At 40.4% G+C, this 11,123-nt stretch overlaps 2 protein-coding genes and 1 non-coding gene across 9 annotated transcripts in view; 2 read left to right on the top strand and 1 right to left on the bottom strand.

Annotated features, from left to right (window-relative positions):
* The first annotated feature begins 306 nt into the window (after positions 1–306).
* Positions 307–5,019, top strand: RPL30 (ribosomal protein L30). The gene is made up of 4 exons (XM_075063125.1): positions 307–452; positions 1,625–1,770; positions 3,384–3,514; positions 4,830–5,019. Exons 1-4 carry the CDS (start codon positions 432–434, stop codon positions 4,877–4,879), a joined length of 348 nt encoding a protein of 115 aa, XP_074919226.1. The 5' UTR covers positions 307–431; the 3' UTR covers positions 4,880–5,019.
* LOC116820846 (small nucleolar RNA SNORA72) lies at positions 4,356–4,485 on the top strand. The gene has a single exon (XR_004372757.1). It is a non-coding gene; the product is annotated as a small nucleolar RNA SNORA72 (small nucleolar RNA).
* An 882-nt stretch (positions 5,020–5,901) lies between the features above and the next one.
* MATN2 (matrilin 2) overlaps positions 5,902–11,123 on the bottom strand; it is a 128,903-nt gene continuing 123,681 nt past the window's right edge. For all 7 annotated transcript variants that reach the window (XM_075063123.1, XM_075063119.1, XM_075063120.1 and 4 more), the window contains one exon: positions 5,902–11,010. In XM_075063123.1, the coding sequence (XP_074919224.1) occupies positions 10,898–11,010 (113 nt within the window). In that variant the 3' untranslated portion in view covers positions 5,902–10,897. The remainder of the gene's footprint in view (positions 11,011–11,123) is intronic.

The raw sequence follows: 11,123 nt of genomic DNA, 5'->3' as shown, positions 1-11,123 counted from the left end.
CAGAACCTTTCCCCTGTCAGCGCCTCCAGCTATTCCCTCTTCTCTCCCGCCCGCCAGAAAACCAGTCCGCACAACTACGCTACTTCTTTCCAGTGAGAGACGAGACGAGACGAGACGAGACGAGACGAGACTCCGCCCCCTCCCAGAAAACTGCTACAAATCCCACCCTCTGGAGTCTAGCGCAGGAGTATTTCAACCCGGAAGAGGCGGAGTAAACTAAATTATCGCGAGATTTCACGTCGAGCCGCGAGGGGATCTGCGCTGCATTGTGGGAGTTTCTTCCTTTTTTGTTGCCCGGCCATCTTAGAGGCCGCGTCTCAGGTGAGTGGGCTCCGCAGGGCCGAGCAGGGGCGCTCGGGGCGGGCCGCACCAGGTCCTAACTTTTCCTCCTTGTGTTTCAGCTACCGCCGGACCCGACGCGAGGCAGCAACATGGTGGCCGCGAAGAAAACGGTGAGTGAGCGAGCGGGGCGCGCCCGGGGCTCACGTGGCGGCGGTGGGAGGCTGCGGAGCGGCCCCGGGGCAGCTGCCTCGGGCGGGGCGGGTCTCCCGAGGCTGCTGTTGAGAGCTGGGTGACGAGGCAGCGACCAGAGGTCCTCGGGCTGTCCCGGGGATGGGGGCCAAAGGGGGGCCCCAGTGAACTAGAAGAGTGAAGCAGGGCGCCCCCAGGTCGGCCACTGGGCTCCTTCAGCTCGTAGGATGTGCTCGCTCCTGGCGCAGGGCGGTATCGCCCCTTGCTGTGGAGGGCTGCCCCTCACCTCCCTCTTGCCTGTTTCTGCTGAGTCCCGGTAGCCTCACGCCTCTCTATCACCGTCAGCCAGATAGTCCCTCACGTGTCGATATCCTCATCGCCAGACTTTGCTAGCTGCCTTTGTGCGGTCAGGATTGGTTAGTGCCTCTATTTCAGAACAGAGTTTGGGTGAGGGTCGGTGCATTTAAGCGTCTGCTCTCATATGTTGTTCTGCCTTGTGATTAGCATTGCATTTATTTTTGTACACTCGAAAGTAGGGGTGTCGTGCTGTAAAATGCCCTCTGTAACTACAATAGTTACTGTCTAGCTGCAATATGCCACAGAGTGTTACAGAAAAAATCTCTTCAGCACTGTGTTAGTAGTGATCACTGTCATTGTTACATTGTATGAAATGTATACACAGGACAGGGTCTGATGGTCAGACTGCAGTTTAGAATGGGGGTAACTTGATGCTTCTTTCTAAACCTGGCTTAGTCTTGGTAAATTGAAAAGGGACCTTTGAGTGTAGGATCCCACAGATATTCTGATACTGAAAAGGGTAGGGGTAGGCTGGAAGTTCAGAACAGTACAACTTAATTTGTATAGTAGCTTTTTTTTTAAAAAAAGTCAGTTAATTTCTCCTTGCATTTGAGAGAGAAATAAGGGGACTATCTTGAAGTCTGAAAAATGTCATATTGTGTTAAAACACGTTTTTTTTTATTTCAATAAGCTTTTTCTTAACTTCTTGGATATGTAGATATGAGCTATCTAATCTTTTGTACTGTTAATAGTAGAAAGCTTAGTGAACCAAAAGACTTGTTTAGTTAAAGCTCTTTAAAATTGTTTATTCTTTGTGTTAATCTGCATTACTCCATATATTTCAACTCTGTTACAGAAAAAGTCGCTAGAGTCCATAAACTCAAGGCTTCAACTGGTTATGAAAAGTGGTAAATATGTGCTAGGGTACAAACAGACTCTGAAAATGATTCGGCAGGGCAAAGCCAAGTTGGTCATCCTAGCCAACAACTGTCCTGCTTTGAGGTAGGTACCATTACATTGGAAATTGGACTTACTGAAAACTGGTTTTAGAAAGATACTTTATCCACATCTGCTTTATGCTGTTCACAGTGTGAACATTTTTAATACAGTGCACTAAATTGCCCTAGTTCTACAAAACAGGGCTGGATCTCTGGTGCAACTTGCATGTGTAAACAATGCAGGACTGAGGGTCTAAAGTGCTTTTAAATTATGCTGCCCAGCTTTTGTACAGCAAAGGAAGCTTATATTAAAAAAAAATAAAAAAAAAAAAAATCTGCAGGTAGTATGACTTAAATAAGGGTATAGCATAGTGGTTGTTATGCAGGTGGAGAAGGACTCTTAAATGGCTTCTACTGTTCTTCTCTCCCCCATCCCCCCTTCCCTATTTTGAAATCTCATGCTGTGTGGGCTGGATTCTATCTGTCATCAAATAGGGGTTTGAATGCTTTGAAAATAACTTCTTTTTATGAGGAGTTTGACAATGCAGAAAAGGGATCCAAAACCTGTAGTGGCTGGAGCTGTTGGGGGTGGGGGGATAGGTTGATGTGGATCTGCACCTAATTTGGATTGCTGGTGGGCGGGGACTAGTAGTGCTTGACAAGACCTGCAGCTCATAGAGGCCAGGTGAAAAAGGGGCAAGCTAGGAATGTGAAAGAACTGGCACAATTCACTTTAATGCCTCTCACCACCAGAAGCCCAGGTTCCTGCTTCCCTGTCTGCTCAGCATCTGGCCACCTGCCTTCCCCAGCCCTCATCAGTAAGACTATATTTTAGTCGCAGGCATTTTTAGTAAAAGTCATGGATAGGTCACGGGAGTAAACAAAAATTAATGTCCCGTGACCTGTACTATCTACTCCTAACTAACTGTTGGGGGGTGCCATGAGTGCTTTGTGGGGGAGCAGCCTGGGATCATTGCTTGTGGGCGGGGAGGGGGTTGGTGAGGCTGGCAGGCTCCTGGTTCTGCGTGGCTCCCTAGAGGTGGCGACGTCCCTCCCTCAGCTTCTAGGTGGAGGTGCGGCCAGGCAGGGTGGACTAAGAGCTGGGAGAGGGACATATTGCTGCTTCCAGGGAGCCCCACCGAGGTAAGTGCTGCCCAGAGCCCTCACCCCATCCTGTGCCCCAACCCCCAGTCCTGAGACCTGTTCCACACCCAAACTCCTGCTGCTGCCGGGGGAGGGTGTGCGGTGGTGCAAGACTGTCCCAGCAGCAGCTGGCTGCTGCAGAAGTCATGAAGCTCACAAAGTCACTGAATCCTTGATCTCCGCGACAAACTTGCACCCTTACTCATCACTTACAGGTTTCAATGACGAACCTATCAAGTAGTCCTGCTCACTCCCACTCTGTCAGCAGTCTACATTTAAATCTCCTGTCAGCCTTTTTCCCTGTACAATGGAGCCTACCCACTATTTGAGCGGCCCCTGGGGCCTCTTTTGGAAAAGATAACGGCACTAACCAGAACTGCCAAAACCCATTCTTGACTAACAGAATCAGACACTGAATCTAACATTTTGGAAGTGTAATTAGGATTCAGACTGGTCTAATATCCCATTGAAGGATTCATTTGACAGGAATGAGTGAGTGTACCATTTTCTGATGTGTAGTTTTTTAATTCTCAGAAAATCAGAGATTGAGTACTATGCTATGTTGGCAAAGACTGGTGTGCATCACTACAGCGGCAACAATATTGAATTGGGTACAGCATGTGGAAAATACTACAGAGTGTGCACACTGGCTATCATTGATCCAGGTATGTATTCTAGCTTCTTTTGCTTACATATGACTCCACCACAAAACGTTCACTGGATTTGCCATTCTGTTTAAAACCAGGATCCAGGGCCTGGACAGGAATCCCATGACACAGAACATAAAAAAAATTTAAAGCTCATTTTCTTGACACAGTATGTTTTCTTTATTGGGCTTGCTTCACCTAAGCAACCTATTTTTCCCACCAGGAATGGGGATCTTTAGAATACTTTGCTGTCTGTGCTAATCCTGTTTAGAATTGGCCAGTTAATATGGCTTGGAAATAAGATCTCTGATCTAGTTTTTCTTATGACATCTAAGCTTGAAAGTGAACAGGATTGCTAAAAACTCTAACCTTTTTTCATTTAAAACAATTGTCATCAGCGGTGAACAAAGATAATTGCTGTTGGCTGGTAATATCCCTGGGCCTAAAGGCTGACTGTTATCTTTAAGATGAAGTCTCTTAAGCAATTTCTTGTCTTTATTTTTTCCAAAGTATCTATAAACACAATCCAGTCTTGCTCAATTTTTGGCTGTGCCTCTGTTTAGTTGCTACTTTGAATGGTTGCTTAAAGATGGATTTCACTGCATTTCTAGATGTATCTGTACGAAGTTGTCACTGAGTGGCAATTTGAATTTTCATCTGCTTGTTGTGTGTATGATATGAATACAGTATATTTTGCTATCAAACTAACTCCAGCAAAATCTAATTTATAATGTTTCAGGTTTGACTTGTGAATAACTATATTTTAATAGTTACATGCAACATATCCTGAATTTTAGTTTTTTGATTTTAGCTCTTAAGTTTGTATAATACCTCTGCTTTTGAGTTGGTATTGCATCTACTGCAAATATTGTTGCTGTCCTGATAGTTCAATGGTCAGGCTAGTCACTTGCTATATTAAAACTCTGCAATGTGTCCCCAGGACTTGGTTATTTCTCTAATTTTTGTGTTTTTAATGGCTAGTGACATGTATATAATTTTCATTTTGTGTTGTACATTTCTATAATTTATATAGAAACAGTTTTGACATCTTGATTTTTTTAAAAGGAAAGCATTTATTATATTATTTGATAGTATACTTCTGAGTACAGTCCCTATCCTTAAACTATTAGTTGGTGGCAACACTTGACTTTTTTTAATTAATGTGACAGAATTTTCAAAAGCCAAGATGTAACAGATTTGTAAGTGGAAAATATTGATCATTGTGGAATGGCAAACTTAAAATAGCTTCCAAATAGTTGTCCTGCATTTGTGAATAGATTTTGCTGTGGCCCTTTTCCTGAGATTTGATTATGGCTTATTTTTCCATTTACAGGTGATTCTGACATCATTAGAAGCATGCCAGAGCAGACCAGTGAGAAGTAAAAGCTGGAGAGCTGTGATCCCCTCTATAATAAAAACTGGTTATAGACTTATTTTAAAAAACAAACAAACCCTGTATTTTGTATTAATTATACTGTTGCTAGTTCGGAGCGCTAGTTTGCAAATAGAGACTGATTACCATGGCTGTGACTCCTTTCCTGTTAGAAATGTGTCCTACAAAAAACAGTGAAACTTTCCAAAGGCTTTGGATTTGAATAGGGCAAGTAGAATAAGCATCCCTGAAAATCCTGATAGTTTGTGCTTTTATTTTGTTTTGCATGGTTAATTTAAGTGGAGTTATACATAAATGAAATTAAGTTTTTAGGCTGTTTTTAAGGTGAGTCTGAGGTAGGAAAGCAAAGTAGAGTTGGGAGAATTTTGTTTAAAAATAAATAGAAGGAAGAGGCTTATTTGAACTAAAATTAATTATTTTTTTAAGATCCAGGAGAGAGAGTTTTTTTCCATTCCCAGGGATGTGTTGGAATTTATGTAGGGTATAATTTAACCATAAAATCCTTTATTAAATCAAAAGCCTGGATGGTATTTATAAAACTGCTCTAAATGTGCGTAAAAAGCCTAAACAGCAAGCAATTTACTACATTCAAGGAGTAACAAAACACTTATAAGCATTTCATCAGGATACTTATAAATGATCTAGGCATCCTGGCTTTAGTCTTCTATTGGCCAGGTAGGCATTAGCAGTGAATCCTTGAAGAGTTTACTATTTTTATATATGCTTTAACAAACATGTCTGATAATTTCCAATTATCAGACTATATCTAATGGACTATAGAAAAAACTCCTTCATCTGGCCTTATTTACTGCACCTGGTACCCAACTGTTTTTTGGCTTTAGCCCAAACCTTAAATGAGGTAACACTGGTGTTTTAAAGGGTCACAAGTTAGACACAGCTCTTCCTTCTCATGATTTCATTCTTTTTGGTTTCATATTTTGGATCTATTCAGGTTATATTTAAAGTAACTAGGCTGAGTGCCCAACTTGAGATGACATAAAGGGACTCCTCCTTTTAGAAAGTACTATGCATCCTCTCTGCAGATGATGCTTTTTTTAAGGTGATTTATTCAGATCACTGATTATGGTTGAAAATGGTGGTCTCTGCTTCTGGACAGGGACCATCTTTCGCTTTGTACTGAGGCTACACAGAAGCCCTGATCACTGGTGCTGTTTTACTACAAATGAGTATTTAGAGGTGAGAGGTTAGCTCTCTGCAGGCATCTAGTAAAGAAAATACACAGTAAAAATAGTTATCTCATAGATGGATCCAACTTTTCAGCAATCTAGCTTTACTACATTTCTGTGTAAGTGTATTTTGTATGGCTCTGTTAAAGTATATATCCCTTTTTAATGTATGCTGGATCAGTCATTGCTTATTAATGTTAAATCTCTTCTGAACTGTAAGTCTCTTCAAGTGACATCCATTACACATCACAGTAAAACCTGAAGGAAGTTACTTAACTAAATCCTCTGATATTAGAAGAATTAACCCCATTGATTTTTGAATCTTAAGATCCTCTTTTGTTAAGAAGGTTTATTTTAAAAATGACTTATGAAATGTACAATTTGCCTGTTTAAATTTGCATTATTTAGAGTGGACAGTTTTTATTGGATACCACTTAGTTTGTATGCTAGACAGCAATTAATTACCTATATGGAAACATTCTGAGATTTAAAGTTCTGGGGGGGAGATGGACATTGTGTGTTCCAGAATCTATCAGCCACCATATACTATAGGCATAATATTTGTGTTTTGGGTGTCTATAAACAACTCCCATGAGCAGATAATGCTGATATCAGACAAAACAAACTCTTGATGTATGTTAGGAAGCACATAAGATGAAACTGCACTCTGTTCCTGGTTCTAGAAAGGGGTGTGTGAGAGCTGAATATCAGCTTTGAAACCTCTTACTTAACTGAAGCTCCAATGGAAGCTATATATAACTTTTAAGACTAGTCTGAAGAACTAATGGATCTCTTGCGCACAAAAAGTGGATGCAGTTTAACAGCACGATTACAGAATTCCATCACTTACTGCTTCAGTCTAGTTTCAGAGACTACCGTTGTAAAACAGTCACGTTTTTCTTTACCACTTCCCCATGTTGCAAGGGGAGGCTTGTATTAATGAGTCAAAACAGTAAATACTTCTGAAAATTAAATCTATTCCTTCTCAAAAATGAATTGTACTTAAGTAGATATAAAATTAACATGACATTACAAGATATGTTGACAAAGCAGTATAAGCTAAAGCTGTATACATTCATACAAGAGTTATGTAATTGTCAAGTACAAAAAAAATTGTCTTCAAGCATCTTTTTAGTACCTTCAGTTGCTGTAGGTGTTGTAAACCCATGCAAAATTTGGAGGTTCCAGGAACTGAAAACCATTACTCTTGAGTCTGCAGGGAGGGATGTCACTTAACCCCACACATTTACTACTGTAATGTTTGCATTCTCACAATGGATGAACTGCTCTTTAACAGTGTGCAAAAAAGACTACTGCTTTTTTGGAAAGAAAAGCTAGGAAATGCAATCAGAAGGGAACATGTATACTTTGAGCAGGGGATTGGACTAGGTGATCTCCTGAGGTCTCTTCCAACACTAATACTGCTTGTCTGTACTTTAAATTGTTACATTCAGAGGAAGAAAAAAGCAATATAAAACACTCTCCAAGGAGAGAGGATGGCAGCAACAAACTAAAGCATTTTGGGATGGAACAAAAACACCTTTCAGGTTTCTTGGAAAGAGATGGACACTTTTACAGGTGAAAACTATGTTCCCTGAGAGAACATCTGCTGCCACAGTTGTGGCCTAAGACATGTGAGTAGATTTACTCATGACAAAAAGGCACCCACAGGTGCCAGATTTTTTCAGAGTCTGGAAGAGAGGGTGAAATTGCAGTTCAGGAAAGCTTTTGGCCAGCACTGCTAAGTTGAACTCTGGGGTTTTGTTGTGGTAAGAAACAAATTCAGTGTCACTTTGAAACTAATCACTTTCTTTTTGACCACCACATTGAATAATTAAGTAATTTGCTCAGCTCTACTGTGAGTTATCCAACAAGAGTAGGATTGTCCAGTCTGAGACACTCTGCTTCAGAGAAAACAGTACCTTCTATATGGCTCTCCAGTTGGAATATTTGAATGTAAATTCACCTGAGGATCATTCTCCCTGAAACATTTAGTGCCCCATATTCTGCCCTTTACCTGGAGGAAACTTGCATGTCTCCCACTGCAGGCTCAATAGAACACAGAAGAAAAGACCCTTGACCTGAAGAGTTTACAATGTGATAAGAGTAGAATATAGACTGGGACCAAATAATTGTGAATTCTGCCCAATGACTAGAGTGCTAGGTGAGAGGAGATTTTGTGTGTGTTCTGGATGTAGAAGGCAGATGGCAAACTTACTTGAATGCTACTCAAACACCTGGAATACTGCAAGAAAACACTGTAGTTAGTGTATACATTTGTGATACAAGTAAAAACCTATTAAGCTAGTCTACACTTTCCCTCGTTGCTAGTTTTCTATAGACAATGTTTTATGCTAGGCAAAGGAGAGTGTACATGAAACAGTTGTTTCATAGTTGCATTTATGCAGCACGCTTAATATTTTTAGTATGATGGAGAGGGTGAGAGATGAGGCACAACTAATGAAGCAAAAATTTTTTAGAGTATGTTAGAGTCATAGATTCCCAGGCCAGAAGAGGGCCATTGTGATCATTAGACTGACCTGTGTAACAGGCCATAGAACTTCCCCAAAATAACACACCAGTAAGTCTAAAAATACCTAAACACAGCATGGAGGGTTCAAATTGAAAATAAAAGCATTTTATTAGATTGCATAGCTTATAAATTCAAGTGTTAAATTCTATTTAGAAATTTTGTTACTATAAAATTTTATAAGTTCCTTTCAACATTTGTCTTACTGCAATCAATGCAAGAGAACAATATGATGCTCTACCTCAGTATGTAAATATTGGGTCCAAAAATGTCCTTTTCCCTCACACACAAAAAGATTTGTGCTACATAGCTTTGTACTGCTTTAAGAAAATAGCTTTGTTGCAACTTGTATGTATAAATATACAGTACAGTGTATACTTCTGTTAAGAACTCTTCATCAGTATCTTAGTCTGTTTTCCAGGGCTTCCATTCTCTTAATTATTTCTTCCAGTATTAATAAGTTAAGGAAAAAGCTATCTGGAATACATAGTGTTATACAAAAACTTGCCAGAAACTCCTTCAAATATTAATTTGATTCTTAGCATAGGGAAGGGAAGGGAAGATGAAATCATTTTTAAAATGACACTAATTCCACAAACATGTCATGGCAGCCTCTAAAACTGTAAATGCCTGTATTTGTAACAAGCTAAATTGTATAGTCTGTTGTATCCAGCACAGCACAGCATAGTTTTCTATTCAGCATTCTGGCATGTAATTGCTACATTTTTCTTTCATTATCCTTTAAATGCCCCCTCCTCCACATCCCCAACTTTTTATGGTGGGAAGAATGTAACTGCAGCAGATGCTGCTGGCTGTGGGGGTTTGTAGTCTGTTACTGACATGCTGTCGCTCTCATTCGCCACTCCCCTCAGTCCTTGTATTTCACAGCTCAACCCTATTTCCTCTTTTTCAATGCAGGGCTGGCAAAGGAACAAAGGGAGCTGTATGCAGCCCAGTATGGAACATTACAACTGGGTTTCTTTATCACTCCTAAAAGTTTTGTTGTTTTACATTTAAAAGTGCTGTCCACTAGCATTACCAAAAGTACCCATAGACAGGAGTTTCGGGTCACTGCTTATAGCTGCTTAGCACAGTGATAGGAGAAAATGGGCTTTATTGGCATTTTAAAGTGAAGTGAAACTTTGTTCCTTGCTAGTGCAATCTTTGAAAATGTTTCAGCTACTTACCTCTATGAAACATTATTTATATATAAACATACTATTTAGATTAGATTAATATAGAAGACACATGAAGTCCCTAACCCACAAAGAGATCTGGTACAATACAGGAAAACATGTAGTATGAGTACTGCAGTATTTGAGCCACTGGACTTGACTTGAGGACCTCTGAAGGTCCCTTCCAGCCCTCCATTTCTCATTCTTTGCAACACCTAACTTTTAGGTTCTCTGCTGCCTAGTGGAATCCGCAGGGAGGGAATTGTGTGCATAAGAACAGGATCCACAAAAGCCAGCAAGCTGAGCTGGGAGCTGTTTAAGCTAGTGAGCAGAAAATTTGTAGAATGAGGGCGGCCTAAGCAAGCTTGCCCTTTAAAGAGAATTAGGCACCTAACTCCAGGCTGCAGGGAGGTGACTGTTGCTGCTTGGGATTCATAGCCATGAACCTTTCCCAGAGTTAGATGCCTAAGCCAGGTCAGCTTTTTCCTGCAAAAAGGAGACTAAATATGAAAATTGAAGCCAGAAGTGGTTAGTGTGTGTATAAAATCAGTCATCAGCCCTGTTCTCTGTGTAATATTCTGATATTTTCATTTGGAAATGATATTAAGTTACTCGTTGCATGTGGCTATTCCCTGAGCACAGCAGGAGACTTCTCTTGGGTATTCTGATACAAGAGTTTCCTTTTGCCAATAAACACTACTCAAAAATAGTATGATGGAGGATTAAAATTTCAGCCGAAGTGATAGCCAAATCCAGAGAATAGGATTATGGTCTCAAAGTCAGTATCCATTTTCTTTGCCGTCCTAAACACTCTACTCACCTGATCTAAGATGTAGACTTGTCTTGCTATTCAGTGGCTATGAAACATTTAAGATGCATGTTTATGAATAAAAACTTTGGTCTGTTCATTGAAGGAGCTGTGGATTTGAAGTCATTGTAGGAGCTGTGTAAACAGTAGTAAAATTGTTCTAGTTAATAAATTGCTTTTGGGCCCAAGGGACATCTGAGACTGAGTTTTAAGTTTATGGCCCTAATTAGCATGTATTGTAACTGTCTCCCACCCCCCCACCCCCCACTTATAAATAACTTCCTTTCTACCTGTGATCCAGGAAACAATTATTCAGAAAGGATATATCGCTGAGTTAGTTTTTTTACTTCAGCATTGGCATGGTTCTGGAATGTTATGAGATTTTCACAGTTGCACTGCTCCATATCTTTTGAAGGGTTTGCTGGAAAAGCAGACAGAAGGCATTCAGAAAAACAGCGACATATAATCTAAATATACTGAATCTGCGAGAGAATGTAGCCACTAAATGCAGTGTGTGTTCAATATTTTCCTGGC

This window comes from Chelonoidis abingdonii, chromosome 2 (genome assembly GCF_003597395.2).
Source record: "Chelonoidis abingdonii isolate Lonesome George chromosome 2, CheloAbing_2.0, whole genome shotgun sequence".
Lineage (NCBI taxonomy): Eukaryota > Metazoa > Chordata > Testudines > Testudinidae > Chelonoidis > Chelonoidis abingdonii.
This window is presented reverse-complemented; position numbering and strand designations above follow the sequence as displayed.

Bases quoted from the DNA above. Each gene is read 5' to 3' on its own strand.
- RPL30 (XM_075063125.1), top strand. From the start codon at position 432: ATGGTGGCCGCGAAGAAAACG. The intron at 1,771-3,383 runs GTAGGTACCATT...TTTAATTCTCAG, and splicing joins AACAACTGTCCTGCTTTGAG to AAAATCAGAGATTGAGTACT. The intron at 3,515-4,829 runs GTATGTATTCTA...TTCCATTTACAG, and splicing joins ACTGGCTATCATTGATCCAG to GTGATTCTGACATCATTAGA.